Source organism: Xenopus laevis, chromosome 5S (genome assembly GCF_017654675.1).
Source record: "Xenopus laevis strain J_2021 chromosome 5S, Xenopus_laevis_v10.1, whole genome shotgun sequence".
In the NCBI taxonomy this organism is placed as follows: domain Eukaryota; kingdom Metazoa; phylum Chordata; class Amphibia; order Anura; family Pipidae; genus Xenopus; species Xenopus laevis.
The window spans coordinates 46,543,655-46,561,839 of record NC_054380.1 but is presented as its reverse complement, the minus strand read 5'-3'; the positions used below and the strand labels follow the sequence as shown (position 1 = coordinate 46,561,839).

The following is an 18,185-nucleotide window of genomic DNA, read 5'->3' as shown; positions in this document are numbered from 1 at the left end:
TTTCACTCTACTGCACATGCACTGGCCCGGGGCCACCTAGGGATGAAGAAGCAGACTAAGAAGAGGAATGCTCTGTGGTGATCCTACAGAGGTAACCCCAGGCTGATGGAAGTGTCTGCTAAAAGAAACAGCTCAAGGTATCGAGTAAGTGATTAATAGGTAATTTGGACCCTAGCAACCAAATTGTCAAAATTGCAAACTGGAGTGCTGCTGAATAATAAAAAAAAATCTCAACCATAAATAATAATTTAAAAAAATGCAAATTGGCTCAGAATATTACATTATAATAAAAGTTAATTTAAAGGTAAAAAACCTCTTAAAAAAACTAAAGGTTGGTAGAATCTAGGGGAGTTTGTGCATTTTTGCTTCGATGAAAAATTAGCAAAACGCATTAAAGTCAATGGGGTCCAAATAATTTTTGTGCGTGACAATTTGTGTGCGACAATTATTATTATTTTTTTTTTTTTTACATGCCAGATTTTTAGCAGACAAATTGTCGCCACAGTTTTGCAAATTAGTTTGCTTCCAGCGAAAACGTGGGAATCCACCACAGATTCGTTTCTGGTGAATTTATTCGCCCATCACTACTAAGAATAAGAAATGCAAATATAAAAATTTGGCTTAGTCTTTGCCTGTGAAGCAATTAATCATTTTATATTTGTACATTGTATATCAGTAGTTAAAAGATGCAGATTGAGAGTGGCTGTGTTAAAAATGGAAATAACTTGATGATAAAGTGCTCAGAAAAAGAAAATGTGCTTAATCAGTTCTTTAGTGTATACAGTAGCGATCTGCGCTTTAGAATGCAAGAATTTAAATGATTGCCATAATGACCAATAATTGCAGTGTTATGAGAAACCTCTTTGCTCCAAACATAAACCCGAGAACTTTCATATTTTAGATGATTCAATATATTTTTTAAGGCTACTTAATAAGAAAATCATTTTTTATTATGACTTAGGTTTGATTAGGGGGAAAGTACACCTGTTTTTAAAATACAATAAACAATATTTACATAGGTACATAAATCCCCTTTTGGAAACATTAACTACATTTTTTTTGTTTTGTATAAATCATACTGCATTCATCTGCTTGAATAGTCCACTTACTTTTGGGATAGCAGCCTCCCCATATTGATCGCTGGCTGCTCTGAATTCTTGGACTTTAGTTTTAGTATCTACTTTGCTACTGCTCTTACCATTCCTCTAGTACACCCACAACCTTCAAAATGTCTTTGTTTTCATATGTTTCATATCTCTGATGCTGTCATTGACTTTTAACCTTATTGTATTTTGAAATAAAAAAAATGTAAGAACTATATTGTGAAGTGGCTTATTTTGCTATTCTAGTAGCATGTTAGCTGCACACTGCAAAATTTAATTCCTGACCCAGCAAGGGTATTTTTTTTAGTTGTAATATTGGTATGTAATCAGCCATCTCAGGTCATTTTGGTCATGTGCTTTTCAGAATGAGCCAGCACTTTAGGATGGAACTGCTTTCTGGCAGGCTGTTGTTTCTCCTACTTAATGTAACTGAATGTGACTTTTTCTATTGAGTGCTGTTCTTAGATCTACCAGGCAGCTGTTGATAGGGAGCTGCTATCTGGTTACCTTCCGACTGTTCTGTTGTTAGGCTGGTGGGGGGAAAGGGGGGGGTGATATCACTCCAGCTTGTAGTAAAGAGTGACTGAAGTTTATTAGAGCACTAGTCACATGACTGGGGGCAGCTGGGAAACTGAGAATATGTCTAGCCCCATGTCAGATTTCAAAATTAAATATAAAAAAAATCTGTTTGCTATTTAGAGAGAGGAGTTCAGTGCAGAATTCTGCTGGAGCAGCACTATTAATTGATGCGTTTTGAAAAAAAAAAACCTGTTTTCCAATGACCGTATCCCTTTAAGTATCTTTATAACGGCAATTACTTAGGCCTTCAATGTTGTGCACAGGGGATCACCATCTTGTTAGGAGTGTTGGTGACACTGCACATGCTCAGTCTGCTCTGAGCAACTGTGCTGAAACACTTGGCTTAGGGGTATTCTCAGTAGGGATGCACCGAATCCACTATTTTGTCGCAAAAGATTCATCCGAATACCAAACCAAATCCTAATTTACATATGTAAATTAGGAGTAGGAAGGGGAAAACATTTTTTACTAACTTTTTTTGTGACCAAAAGTTACACGATTTCTCTCCCCACCCTTAATTTGCATATGCAAATTAGGATTGCTCTGGTTTCTGAGTTGCCAGCACCTACAATGGCATCTGCATCCTACACTCGTTTTGGTGCAAAAATCCACCATGTGTGCCAGGTGCAGACAAGGTAAGGGCCAAGTCAATTGGATTTTATTGTCATTTCAGCCATATACAGTAATACAATACATAGTAGAAACGAAATAACGTTCCTCTAGAACCCATGGGCTATACATAAGACTGCAAGACTATTCTGGGTGCATCTAAATGAGAGTTTTTGAAGTGAATAGCCCTAGCAGGTACATGGTCTTGCTGGGCAAGGTAGACATAACATTTATGTAGAGTATTTCAGAGGTTTGTACAGTCCCTTATGAATATATTCAGTTCAGTCCTTTGAAGTTGAGATGCCTGATGGCTTGTGGAAAAAAAACTATTGCACATTCTGGAAGTCAGCACCCGAATGCTGCGGTATCTTTTACCGGATGGCAGGAGGGTAAAGAGATCATGTGCAGGGTAGGTGATATCCCTGACAATGCTTGTAGCCTTCAGGAGACAGCGAGTGTGGTAAATATCCATAATGTCGCGAAGCGAGACCCCAATGATCTTTTCTGCTGTCCTCACCACCTGCTGCAGGATCTTGCGATCTGATGCAGAACAGTTTCCATACCAGGTAGCGATATAACGGCATAAAATGATTTCAATAGATCCAGGGGCTGATCTTCAGCCTGTTTGTATGTATGTATGTATGTATGTATGTATGTATGTATAGGTGTGTATATATAATATATAGTTAGTTTATTGTGAGTCATTCCCTCAGGTAGGTGACCGCATATTGAAAGCCACAAATCTTAACTGTTGTTACTTTGGACTGGTACAGAACCCCAAAACATAATATGCAGCATTCTTACCCTACTTTTGTTATTAAGGTTATTTCTCCTTTATGCTCCCTTTAATAAAATAGCAGTTATTTAATTTGTAAAATCTTGTTTCTGACTTCACATAATGAATTGTGCTATTAATCTGACATGTGAACTGTAATCATACCCATGTGCAAATACACTTTTACGTTTATATCCAGTGTAATGGTACCAATTGCTGGATGCTATGTTATTTTCCTCTTGTGTTATAAAACTTAAACTTGTTAAAATTGCAATAAAATTTAAGTTACAAAAAAAAAAAAAATTCTGAATGTTAAACCTAAGGTCTTTTATTCCTAACACAATGCACAAAAAACAGCATCAACTTTATTTAGTACCAATTCTGTACATGATTTGTGTTTCTCGTACACACAATGGGGTATTCCGCCACTCTCCATTCATTTCTATGGGGGTTTGAAAGGCGTATTTATCAAAGGATGGACTTTCACTTTCACCCATTGATAAATACTCTTTTAAAAATCCCAGAATTTCACTCTAGAGGAATGTGTGATCTCTAACTTCACTCTTTGACAAATACCCAAATGTGTTTTATACATGAACTGCCTGATTCAGATTGTTTAGAAAACGTTAAAATCACCAGTACTATTTTTTAAGAGTATTTTTTTCCCATAACTTGATTGTATCCTACTTGATTGATCAGCACACCTTCCTTTCAGCCTTCCTCCCACTTACATTACATTGCAGTGGAAGTGCCAAAGCAGTCAGTGATAAGATAAAAACCAAATAGTACAGAGCCATAAGGCAAGGGGTCCCCACTGTGCCTGTGACGCACATTACTCTCCCCTGATGTCAAGCAGCTGATAAGTAGTAACTTGGCACTTGGCCCATTCTCTGCTCTGTGTGGAAAGAAAAGGTTCTTTGTGTAAAGTAATACGGCTTTGCTCTAGTATATTTTTCATTTACATGTTGCAGGCTTGTTTGGTATGTTGTGTATATCTTTGTATTATACATTCCATGTCATTTGTTGATGTAGTTATTAAAAGGAAAGTTAAGGTACAAAGCTGGAGCAGAATATTTGTTGTACAATATAAAACAGAAGCTGAATTCATTTTGTTTAAAATTGATAATCCAGGCAAGATTATCCAGTTAATAATTCCCATGAAATGCAATAAAATAAATATATTGAACCGTACAAATGGCAACCCATAATTGATTGAATTAAACTTCTTGCAGCGTTTTATATATGCAAATAGCACTATATTTGTGTAACCAGAAACCATGGGCTGGTGTGCGCTGTCGTTTTCTTTGTAGTACCTTAGAAAATTTTGCATGTAATATTGATACAGTATTTTTTTATTTTGGTTAGGTCCTTCCTTTTCATGTATTTATAAAATCTAATATACACACGCACACAGGTCAGACTGGGAGGCCCAGGGTTTGTTTTCGGGGTTGGGAAGTTGGGAGGCGGCGCAGACAGCGGATTTTTCCCTGTGTCTCAGCCCAACCATGCGCACACACAACACTTAAATCTGACTTTCTTGTAAAATCATGTGTATTCATTTTTTTTGTCCTTTGTTATTTTACATACGATATTGGTGAATTAAAACGGAGTATACACCTCTGCACGACCATGGTATCCTGTATCTTTACCAGAAATATGTAATATGTATAAGTGTATGTAAAGGTGTCAATTCTCAGTTCACTCAATGACACCCATAACTTATGAAACTATGTAACTAAAGCAATCTTGTCATCTACAGAGCAGTAAATGATATCTTTTCTGTATGTACCAACTCGGCAACAAACTATGTAAAACAATAAAAATTTTGAAACAAAAAAAAATTGCACCACCTGTGAACAATAAAAGTTCACATGTCGTCATGTTGCAAAGATAAAGATCTAGCTTTTGTGTAGTTTTCTTTTTAAAAAATGAGATTGTTTTTTACCCACAATCCCCCCCACCACCATGGTTCCTCAGAATTGCATTTGCCAGGGGGGTAAAGCATATGACTACATTTCATCTAATGTGTCTAGATCAGGGGCCCCCAACCTTTTTTAACAGTGAGCTACATTTAAATGTAAATAAAATTTGGAGCGCAACACAAGTGTGGAAAAAAAGTTCCTGGAAGTGCCAAATAAGGGCTATGAGTGGCTTTTTGTGGCATCTATGTGGACTGACAGCCTACAGAAGGATCTGTTTGGTAGTACACCTGTTTTTAAGCAGCCAATACTTGCCTCCTAGCCACGATTATAAAAATAAGCATCTGCTTCGAGACCAGTTGGAGCAACATCCAAGGGGTTGGTGAGCAACACGAGCCACTGGTTAGAGACCACTAGTTAGATTAACACCATTGCATTTTGTTTTGACTTGAAGCAAGTCTTTGAATAAGTCTGGTTAGCATTTATAGCATTCAGTATGAAAGTAATGCAGCTGTGCTTCTGATTGATGTCTGCTGCTGTGGGAGATGTGGAATTTGAATCTGGTTCAGAGGTGGCAGTAGCATCAGGGCTCCTCATTAATTGGCACAACTGTGAACATTTTTGGAATAGGAAGCTGGAAGGACCACATGTTGTATGCAGCCTGATCTTAAAAAAAATAAAATAACATTCAGGTAGTGTGCTTGTTTTGCAGTATTGTCAAACATATTAATTTGCTGCTTTTATTTTGGGGTCGCCACATGTTTTTCCATTGCAATCTAAATTATGCTTTTATATGGTAATGCATTGTAGCTTTTTAAACAAATTTTAAAAGCAATCAGGCCAATTTAGAAAATAAAACAAAACAAAACAAACAAAAAAATTAAATTTTTTTTTTGACAAGAACAGCAAGTAAATTTCACAAGAAAACATTGTTTTTCCTTGCTCTAATTAAATGCTGGTTTTAAGGCCAATGGCACACTGGCCTGATTCTCGGGCTGTGGATAAATGCAGCCTGAGAATCAGCCACTACTTGCAAGTTTTAACATTGAAATCCACTCCATGTGCCTATGTTGATGCAGTGGTAGCATCTTATCTCCCACAAATCCTCAATTACAAAAATGCGATAACATAAATATGATGAATGCCAGTTTTTTTGCTCAGTATGTATTCTACTACCATTTAACATGACTAATGGGAGTCAACCTATATTACCTGACTGCACAATGCCAAATGTATACAATACAGATTCATAAAGTGGTGCAGAGAGGAGGGCATATATTTAAAGAGGTTGCTCACCTTCCAAACACTTTTTTTTAAATTTTTTTATTTATTTATTTTTTTCCAGTTGTTTTTAGCCTGTTCACCAGAAATGAAGACTTTTTTCCCAATTGCTTTTTAGGTTTTATTTTTGGCTGTTTTACTAAGATAAGGTTTAATGTTCCCATCTCTGGTGTTTCAGTCTGACGGATTACTAAACCAGATGTGCACTCTCAACAGTTACAATTTGCTAAATTAGTGGGTACATTTCTCAGCAACATCAAATATAACTGCTGCCTTTAATTAAATTCTGGGATTCTGCTCCGCAAAGCCAAAGATAAGAAACATTTCAAATGTCGAATTTACATTTCTTCTTGCAGCAAATCCCAGTGCAAAGGGCCTTCAGTACTTAAAGGAGAACTAAACCCTAGCCCCCATCCACTGTCCTCTCCATTGCCCCCCTCCGAACTCCCTGCCCGCAGCACCTTTTCCTTTGAAAAATTTGCCTCCTGACCTGCTGTAAATCTGCAGAGTTTCACAGAGTAGTTCAAAGGCACCATCTTCTGTCTGTCTCTGAATTTATGTTGTAAATAAGCTTCTACTGCACATGATCCCACTAGATCGATATAGGCACCTGACAGACGAGGATCAGAAGACAAACAGAAGATTGTCTGTTTGAATTCCGCTGTGCAATTCAGCAGATTTATAACCGGTCAGGATATGGGGAGACTTTTTTTTTTTAAAGGAATAGATGCTGTGGGGAGGAAACTTGCAGGGGAGGCAATGGAGCAACAGTGTGGGGGGGGGCTAGGGTTCATTTCTCCTTTAAAGGGGTTGTTCACCTTCAAAAACTTTTTACAGTTTAGTTGTTTTCAGATAGTTCAACAGAAAAGACCTTTTGCAGTGACATTCTATTTGTGATCGTTTTTCTAATACTGAGGTGAAGTTTCATTTGTCACCTTCTAAAGAAGCTCTGGGAAGGGTCGCCGACTCTGTAACTGTTCTAAATTGATATATTTATTTGATACATTCTTTCTTTGTCCCTGCTGAACAGAATCCCTGAGTTTCATTAGAGGGGTTGTTAACCATCAAAACACTTTTTTTTTTTTTTCAGTTCAATTGTTTTCCCTTTTAAGTCCCTATGGCACAGTGATTCCTCCTTGGATGGGTCCTACATAATCTGTTGGAGCTGTTTACTGTTTAATGAGCCATACTTGTATAACCATTTACTGCTACAATTCAGGACTACTGAACTAGATGCAATGCATCTGATAAAAAATTCGTCGACTGAAGCACTTTAAAGACATTTTGTGTGTGACATCTTTGAGCCAATGCTGCCCTTAACACTTTATATATTGGGTGCATGGTTAAAAGCAATACAGTATGGAAGAAACCTGGCTACTGCTACCAATCTAAATGAGCGTCAGAGTGCCATACCATCAGCGATTTAGATTCTAGCAGTCGGGGAGGCAGTTCTGTTTTTAGTAACATCCATACTGGTTATAAACAGGTAATTAACAATCTTGGCTGTCAATCATATATTGCCTGCCCCACCTCATTGCCTCCCCTATTCTGGCAAAACACCCCCCTCCCAAGATTTTGTCATGATGCAAAGCTTGACAAAATAACAGTGTAAGAAAGGTACCTGTGCGGCGGGGTCGCCCGCGGCGCCGTCGGCAGGGACACCCGCTGCGTGGTCCTTGGCACCGGCGCCATGTTGTTTTAGGGCGTGCGCGGCGCGCCTCTTGAAGGCGCAGGCACGCTGGCGTGTTGCGTCAGCACGTTTTGGCACGAAATTTGAATGCTATTTAAGGGCCATTCATTGTACAGCCCTTTGCCCGTGATAGAACTTTGTTCTTGTGGTTTCCTGAGCCTTGAGCGTCTGTTTTGTATTCTGATCTGATTATCCGTGTTTGACCCAGCCTGCTTTCTGACTATCCGACAATCTGTATCCTGACCTTTGCCTGCCTACGACAACTCTCCTGCTTAACCCCTTGATTGACTACCCGGTTTTGACCCTTGCCTGCCTGACGATTTGGATATCCGCCTGCCTCGACTCAGCCTGTCTGACCATCCTTCTGCCTAATCCTATTGTACAGGTATAGGATGCATTATCCGGAAACCCGATATCCAGAAAGCTGTCTCCCATAGACTCCATTTTATCCAAATAATCCAAATTTTTAAAAATGATTTCCTTTTTCTCTGTAATAATAAAACCGTAGCTTGTACTTGATCCCAACTAAGAAATAATTAATCTTTATTGGAAGCAAAACCAGCCTATTGGGTTTATTTAATGTTTAAATGAATTTCTAGTAGACTTAAGGCATGAAGACCCAAATTACGGAAAGATCCGTTATCCGGAAAACCCCAGGTCCCGAGCATTCTGGATAACAGGTCCCATACATTTACTGTGACCTTCGGCCCAAAAGACTCTGCTCCCAGCCGTGCCCCTTTGCCAGCCAGAACATCTCGCCTTGTACCTCTCGTTAAGTCCAGGTAGCACCCAAGTAAGCTGAGGGCTCCTCCCGAAGCCCAAAGGTGGTCACACTACTGGTGAAGCCGAGCCGAGACCAGGGTACTTGGCACTTGTTTTGGTATTGGGTGCCGGTCGTGACAAACAGTGGATGAATTATGGATTTTGTGCATTCCTAGTAATTAGGGTTGCCTGGCCAGTAAAAATGCTATATGAAGGCCGGTATTTTTTTCCAGAAAAGATGGCAACCCTATTAGTAAAATATAAATATTTTAACACTTTAGGATTCACAAGCTGTGTATTATTTTGCCATAAGTTCATGTAGAAGTCCATGGCAGATGTCCCGTTGATATCCTGGGTTTCATTCATTCAATAATCTGAAGATTTTGTGGGTTTTTTTTTCAGGCGGCAAATCTGAAAAATATTTTGACGACCTCTGAATAATTTGTACGATTCTGATATTTTTTTCACAATTTTATAGGTTTTTTTTTTCAGAAAAATTTATTGATAAAATTGGGGGGGAAAAGTCAGTGCGGATTTGGTCGCTGTAGTGACTTAAATAATCCCTTTAATGTATGAAGATCCAAATTACAGAAAGATCAGTTATCCTGAAAGCCCCAGGTCTCAAGCATTCTGGATAACGAGTGTAATTTTGTGAATAGAGACCCCATGTTTCCTTTATTGAAAATGGCCATATAGATTTGCTTAATAGCATTCAATGAATTTATTCTAATTGGTTTAGCAAATTTATAGTTCAACCTGATTAAGAAAAGAAAGCATCTTATCCTGCCCTGATGGGAGCCACAGTTGAAGTTGATGCAAAATACAAAATAGTTTTTCAATTTCTACTGAAGAGAACATTTTTTTTAAGCTGCGACAAAGCCTTGCTGAGTATTATGTTAAATCCCATGCAGCTTAGTCTTTAAAGGAGAAACAAACCCTTGATACTAAAATTCCCTATCCTACATAGACCCCTGGCCTAGATGGTACATTTGCAAAATGTCAACTACAAGAGGTCCTCTGCACTCAACCCATTATCAATATATTTAAAACAGCGACATTTTGTGCATACTGCTACTAAAAAATGCCTTACCCTTTAAACAACACAGGGATTGTTTTTATATTGCAATATATTTAAGCTGGCCAACTACGTCAAAGTCATCCCATATCTGGCCAGTCCTACGCTTAATTTTCATCTGATTCATTAAGAATTCAATTGCTTAATTATACATTTTACAAAGGGACTAAGTTTTACCTGCAACTTACTAGCTGCTTTCAAAGTAAAACTCCCAAACTTGGCTGCCCTTTTATTAGACACCAGTGGGATCACCTGACTATAGCTGGGAAGGGTGGGAGCTACAACATGGAGCTGGTCACTGCTCCTGTATAACTATAACAAACAAGGGAAAGTTGTGCTCACCACTATTTTTTAAAAACCATTTGCAAAATGCCCCTAACTCTTTACTTACCCCTCAGTGCAGATTCTGTCCAGCGGAGTTCATGGGCACCATCTTCAGCCGCTTCGGTAATCTTCAAGTCTTCTTCCAGTGCTTCTGCTATTTCCATGACCTTCAGTGCATGCTCAGTTGTCGCGAAAGAGAAAATTGCTCCAACTGCACATGTGCTGATACGGCACTTGCTTCCTGAAGATTACAGAAGAGAAGAAGATGACTGCAATGAATGTATAAAAATAATGTATAAAAATAATGTATAAAAATAGGGGTGTGGAAGCACTCTAAAGGCTAAGTAATAGTATATTTAAGTATAAAGGAAGTGCTAGTTTTAATGCACATTCCCTGGGCCCCTGTCTCAAAAGTAAGTTTACAAAACAGGGGTTTTTAGTTACAAAGTTATGATCATAAAGTTGAAAAGCCACCATACCACGTCAAGGTAAACCCCACATGGCGGTCCCTAACTTGTTTGCCTTTCGGCCACAGTATAAAAAGTCTTACTGCATAGTAGCATTCAGTGTAATCAGTGTCTGTTGAACCTTGGTTTCAGTGAAGAGGATCTATCCTCCCCCGCCAGTATGCGGCTTTTAAGGGAGAGGCATTGTCCAACCAACGCCCATTTTTAAAAGTATAGGGCCCCATTAGTTTAAGGGGGGGTATGGGGTGCTATTAAAAACCACATGAAGCTCAGCCACAGCTTCTGGCAACAATACAATGTATAAAAATAGGGGTGTGGAAGCACTCTAAAGGCTAAGTAATAGTATATTTAAGTATAAAGGAAGTGCTAGTTTTAATGCACATTCCCTGGGCCCCTGTCTCAAAAGTAAGTTTACAAAACAGGGGTTTTTAGTTACAAAGTTATGATCATAAAGTTGAAAAGCCACCATACCACGTCAAGGTAAACCCCACATGACTGCCATGAACTCTGATGCCCTGAATCTGCACCAAGGGTTAAGTAAAGAGTTAATGGTATTTAGCAAAGGTACCACCTAGGCTGGGGGGATCAGTTGTCGCGAAAGAGAAAATTGCTCCAACTGCACATGTGCTGATACGGCACTTGCTTCCTGAAGATTACAGAAGAGAAGAAGATGACTGCCATGAACTCTGATGCCCTGAATCTGCACCAAGGGGTAAGTAAAGAGTTAATGGTATTTAGCAAAGGTACCACCTAGGCTGGGGGGGAGCAGGGATGGGGGTCTATGTAGGGTAGGGGATTTTAGTAGCAAGGGTTTACTTCTCCTTTAAACTGCTGTCCCTGATCTGTGGAGAGCCTTGTAGACAATGAAGGTTTGCTCCCAGTGTTCAGACCTCCACATGCATAACTATAGATTCATGGCACTAGTCAGTGTATGGCAATTGTTTATTGGCCTTTGCTGTCTGAGAATTAATTATATGCTGGTACTAGAGACAGTCAGACTAATGTCTAAAGATATGGTGTTGTACCATTTACTGCCCTGCCCCCAAATTGTATTCAATCATATTTCATATAAATACAATTGATATCTCTTATGCAAGTACATTCAAAATGTAAATAGTTTAGAATGTAACCGACAGTAGGCACTATTGTATTCTGTTTTATTACTTTCCTCTTAATATGATCATGGGAAACAGGAAACTGCAGTTAGGAGCTATTTATACCTAAAACATTTTACCCACGTGAGGCAGAAATGAATAAGTTAGAAACTGTTAGGATTATACCTGCTTCTCTTGACAGCTTTAAACACATAGCGATTTGAATAACTGCATTCCAACATAGTCAAAACAGGAAATAGTCTGGCGACTCTCTATTTTGTCACTGCTTTAGATTCTTGCATGTTTCCGTCATTGGTATGTCAACTCTTATTTAAGTTTATACTCGTTATGTGTGAAAAATGAGCGTGCAAATACTGGGGTGGTGAAAGAGGTAGCAATTGATAAAAAGAAAAATACGATGAATGCTTCCTGACATAAATTAAATATGTATATCCAGCGATGCTATGCAGACTCCAGACATCCAGAAAGAAAAAACATAAAATACATTTAAAGGAATACTTTGGAATACTTGTCTTTTAAAAATAATTCAGTTTACATGATATTGGGAAGATAAGAAACTATTTATGGCTTGACCCAAGGGATGTAGTTCTCATCCCTAAACTAGAACCTTATAAAACCTCAAAATCAAAGGTAGTTGGCCTTTAACGATACTATTCTAGTCATCTACTTTTAGCTGACATTCAAGAACTAAAAGGGCACCATTTTAAAGATGATGCTTTAAACAAAATGTAAAAACCCTTTTATCAATCAAAGGCTTCCTAAAACTTGAAATTGATAGTATACAGGAGACTAAACTATAAAGCTGCAAAGAGCTTTATTTCAGATGCAATTTAGGGTCCATTTAGAATTCTTGCTGTTAGTTTTACAAATGATTTTGTGTTATATACAAAAGTAAAATGGATGGGCTGTTTCTGTGGAAAGTTTAAAAAGAGAAATTTTAGTGACCACAAGATTTTGGTCATAGTCTTTACAAATGCAAAACCATATATCGTGAATAAGGTGCATCAAAATACAGTTATTTACTCATACTACTTTTCTAAATGTCTGCATTGCAGTCAGTACTATGCAGGTTGTTGAATTTATACATAAGGGACAATCCTTCAAAGACTATAAATCTCACAAAGTGCCAAAGAACTCAAACACTGGCATAAACAGCTATTTAGTTAAAATTTTATTTATTTTAATACTATATTGTTGCACCATCCCATTTGTGTTATAGAATATAAGCTGTTATTAAAAATAATCACAAAACAATAATTTAATTATCAGTTAGCAATACTTTATTTTGTTTTTTTTTATTCAGCTGCTCCTCTCTGCATGGTGGGCAAAGTACATCTGAAATAAAGATCTCTAAAGAATAAAAGCAACAATTTTTGTGTTTTTTGGAAAGTTGGAAAAAGGTGTACTATATATAGATGTTTACTGACCCTATAAGAATTGCCAGCCAGAGTTTATTTCACTCAAGGCTAATGAGCAACATAAATATTGACAATCTGTTCTAACTTCTATTTCCTTCATTTGAAGGCATTTCTAAATATTACCTTTTACCCTATTAAAATGAGTTGTGTCCTTTGGTGGAGGAACTAAAATGTTTTACCAATGAACATGATCTCAAAAACAAGAAAGTATTTCTGTGTGTCCTTGTCTGTTGTGGTTATGTTGACTGTGCTTACATAGGTTTACTGTATGCTGTAATATGTTTATTCTTTAAATTTTTAGGGCGTCATTACTTCCGTCCCCAGCAGAACTCATTAACACTGTTAATTTCTGTTTATGAAAACAAGCCTGTATTCCCATGAGAAATAAGTATTTCTCTCTTGCGCTCCATTTCAGAAACTTTTGCTTATGCCCACAACAGAAAGTAATTATGCTTAAATCTATGTACTCCGTTTTTGTATTGAATTCTATTGTTTTTCAACAGTTTCCACAAACCACTATGTAACGTTTCCTATTTTCAGTTTAAAACTGCCTACCTTTTCTTTTTTTGTAAATACTATTCTTAGATTACTTTCATGTTTTAAGAATATATATAAGCTCAAGACTCCCAATTTGTACAATTGTACAATACCCTACACAGGTCAGCTAGTCACAGAACATGCAAGGCATTGTGGGAAATTGACTAAAGTGCATGTAAAAACAAAAGGTAAAGCATAAAAACAAAGTAGAAAATACAAAGTCAAAATACTTAATAATCCAAAAAAGTACATATAGTGAAGATAAGCCATGCACAGAATATAAAGGGGCAGACAGATACTGTGGGGAACTAGGCCTAATGATCATTTAGGGGTACAATTTGGTCTGCATGTAAACTTGAAAATCTATCGCTTAAATGTATCAACAATAGTGTTGTACTATTTAAAAACAATGTTTTGTGAAGTATCTACAATTTTAAGGTGAGGCTTTTTTTCCCTTTAGTTTCTCTCTGCCGTGGCTACAGGGTGTTCATATTATTCTCTGAGTTCAAGAGTTAAAGGGCAAATCACTCCGACAATAAAAATTTGTCTAGTGAAAGAAAACCCAATTTTAAGCAACTTTCCAATATGCATTGATTAAAAAAGTCAGTACGTTGTGCTTGTTACTTTTTAAAGGAATTGTTCAGTATAAAAATAAAAACTGCAAAATAATAAAAAAAAAAAGTTTACAATATACTTAACCAAGTATGTAAGCTAGAAAAGCTGGATGTCTAACATAATAGACAGAACACTACTTCCTGCTTTGCAGCTCTCTTGGTTTCCACTGATTTGGTTACCAGCAGTAATCAGTGACTTGAGGGGGGGGGCCGCCTTGGTCATAGCTGTGTGCAATTGATCCTCAGCATGCAGCTCAGATTCAAAAGCAAACTTGCTGAACAGTTATGTCCCATGTGGCCTTCCTTCAAGTCCCTGACTAACTCAGAGTTATATAGCTGAAAAGAAGGAAGCTGTGTTCTGTTCTGCTAGATATCCAGTCACTCCAGCCTTTATACGTTACGCTATATTAGAAACATTTTTTATTTTGCACAGCCTATCAATTTACCCAGTTTTTATTTTTACATTGTTACACTGTTCCTTTAAACAATGTTGCAAAAGAGTTCCACAGCAAAGACAGGTCTGTTAATCAGCTAGCTTGTTATGTATTGTTTCAATGGTCTTAGTCATCTGAGAAGAGGGCAGAAAGTGATATTGCTTTCAATAGCATTACAAATACATATGTATTGCTAAATTGCTTAGAATGAGGTCTTTTATTTAGCAAAATATTTTTGGAGTTGATATTCCTTTTAAAACCCCCCTGAAAACATCTGCAACTAATAATGTGAGGCACAGGGGCATGCATTTCCCCCTGGGCCTGCATGGGAGGGTTGCTAGCAGTGCATGGTTTAATGCTCTTACTATAGAATACAGATTGTTGCTATGGTTATAATGTTAAAAATTCAAGGTCATCTCAGGGCATGATTAGGCCCCAGGGACCACGTGTTAATAGTGGGAATTTTGGGGGTATTTAAAGGGGTGCAAGAGCAGATACCTCTTCATCTAGCAGCTGAATAGATTGCTTGCTGGAATTTGCATATTTTATTATTTAAAAAAAATATATTGTCGCAACATGGAGGAAAATTTAAGGTTTAACCAAATGGCTCATGGCTAGGCCTTACATAAGGCTAGCCTTTCAGAAAAGGTCAATTAATAGGAGACCTATTAAATGGACTGACACTGGCTCGGTAGTGTTGCCAAAAATATGTAAAAATTCAGTTACAGTATGTGGTAATATACATTTATTTGGCATTAATGAATTTGCTGTTAAAACTCTATTGATTTTATTATAAATGCTGCAGCCGACCTCCACTCAAGCTATGGTGTCTCTTTATTGCATGTACAGCATTCCTCTCCCATATACTGTAGGCTAGGATATTAAAGGATATGACCCAAAATTTTAGCACACTGGACTGGGATGAAACTGAAAGGCAGTATCAGTCAGTCTTCTTAACGAGAATGTAGGGTATATTGTACACTGATCTCTATGGATATATTATAAAAAGAAGTATTAACATATATAAGAAGTTAATAGGGGGAAGCCCGCATTCGGTTATATAGGTCTTGGAATTTTAACTTCGAATAGCGTCATTTTAAGTAGAATGTGCATGTATTTATTATAATACACTATTTTTTTCTGATTCTTGTGGCAAGACATCACTGTATATAAGGATAATATTTTACTGTTTTTATGATCATAATATTGGGTTATACAATCTGCACTGATATTCCTTGTGTGACTGCTTTGATCAGTGACACACCAGGCTGATTTAATTTGTTTGGCATGACATTATAGCATTAGCTTGGTCCAGTTAAGTTGTTTATGGAGCAAGTGTATTCAGTGATGTACTCCTTCATACTAGAGAAACCTTTGCTGTGCTCCTTAAGTCTTATTTAGAGATATTTGGCTTTGATATCTGGCTATTTAGGATTTACAGATGTGACAGTATTTATGAAAATGCATGTTTAAACTAAGTTAATCTGTATTCTTTTCCTAGGTCTCACAGATGAAAAGGTAAAAGCATATCTCTCTCTCCATCCTCAAGTTCTTGATGAGTTTGTATCTGAGAGTGTTAGCCCTGAAACTGTAGAAAAATGGATGAAGAAAAAAAGCAAAAATGAAGGTATTATTCCCTTTATTATTAATATTGTCTCGCCAAATATTATTGTAGCAACATACATAATCCTAAAAAAACTGCTGATTCTGGCCATTCAAAACCTTAATGTGGCAACTGTGGTCCAACCGTGGACCATTTTCTGCAGCATGATAATCCTGTACAACAATAAGGCTTTGTGGGAGGGCGATAGACTGATGGAATGATTCACTTCACATATCCATTATAGATGCACAGTCTATAAAACCGTGTTTAGCATAGGTGTCTAGCACAATTAAAGTACATAAAGTATGCAAATTTTAAGTTCATGAAAAATATTTAGTAGTATAATTTTCAGTATTGCCCTTTTAATTTTTTTTTTCTTCCCAAAAAAAAATATTATTGATAATCATAAAACATGTTGGTAGTAATGGAGAGTAGCGGTCTTGTTAAATGCTTACTGAGAAAAGTACATGTAGAACATGTACAGTGGATTTTTTTAAACTTAAACCAACCTTATATACTTTGTGAGTTAGCGTGGCTAAACAACACCAATAATAATCCCACAATTGTGTATTATTTTCCCTGTAGAAAGCCAAAAAGGAATATCCATCATAATTTTTTACGTAGTTTTTAGTCCCTATAGGCAATGTGACTCCCTTGGTATTATAGTTATGTACTGTGGATTTCAAGCCCTTGTAGTTTAATTAGACTTTTGACTTAGCCACAAATGATTTAGCACTGTCACTGTTGACGTTAGTCTGCAATTCCCATTTGATGTTGTTTGTAACGTTCTCAGTTGATTCATTAGTGGATCTAAGTAGATAGTAAGGCACAAAAGGTTTATGGTTTATGCTGAACACAGGATTTTTAAGTTACTGGTTGCTTACATTATATAACTTTCATAAAAGCATAACATTTACAATGATGGTATGTACAGTATTGTATCAAAAATAACTATATAACAATTACGCCAGATCAACACTTTTTAGATTACACTGAGCTGAGAAACTATCACCAACCAGTCTGATTAGCTGTCTAGTCTTCCACATATAAAACCAAATTCCTCTAATATTCTACTGATCTTTACAAAAAAGACTTGTTAAATCTTGTTGTGTTGCAGATTACTGATGTAATAAAATATATAATAAAATCTGGGAGAAGGTGTTTTGGGGAAGGAATGTTGTTGGGATGACAATGGCCCATTTGTTCACTTGTTGCATTGAATCTGTTGGTAGCAATCATTCAGGGTCATTGCTCCACATGAATAATGTATGGCACTGCTGTTAGGCTTATAACAAGTAGGGTGTTTCGGTAGAAAACAATGATATTGAATAGCCCCTGTCTGCCCATCATTGTTTTCCTTAAATCTCTGTGGGGAAACAAGCTACCTAAAATGTTGAGGAAAGGCAGTCTACTGTTTAAGAATCCAAAAGGGGACTTTTATGAATTTTGGTCATCTTGTCCCTACTTTGTCTGCATTAGTCAGCATGCTTCCCATATAGCTCAGTGGGAACCAGTGACAAGAAGTCATGGGTATCTGTCCACAGTTGCATTAAAAAATGGCCTCTCTCAACAATGGCTACACACCGACCTCCCACCAATGACGTTGGTGAAACAAAAGCTGCACCATATTTTCCATATGGACTGGTTGGAAACTATAACCAGGAAGGAACACAACACATCAAAATTCTTTAACACCTGGTCTACCTACATAGCACACCTCCCACAACACATCAAATACCTCACAATCTATACCTTTAGACATACGTCATGGTATGACATGGAACTTCTCAAGGATCATCCTTTGGTCGTGGAATCATCCCAATATCTAGCAACATTACAACAAGAGCTACCAAACCCGAAACCGCGCCTCCCAGAAGCCA

The 18,185-nt window shown here is 37.3% G+C and overlaps 1 protein-coding gene across 4 annotated transcripts in view; it reads left to right on the top strand.

Moving 5' to 3' along the window:
- Window positions 1–18,185, top strand: part of pde10a.S (phosphodiesterase 10A S homeolog) — a 104,956-nt gene that overhangs the window by 16,962 nt on the left and 69,809 nt on the right. For 3 of the 4 annotated variants that reach the window (XM_018265286.2, XM_018265284.2, XM_018265285.2), the window contains exon 2: window positions 16,204–16,329. In XM_018265286.2, coding sequence (XP_018120775.1) covers window positions 16,204–16,329 — 126 coding nt within the window. Of the gene's footprint in view, window positions 1–16,203; window positions 16,330–18,185 lie in introns of those variants that run through there. The other variant, XM_041564495.1, reaches the window with a different exon arrangement.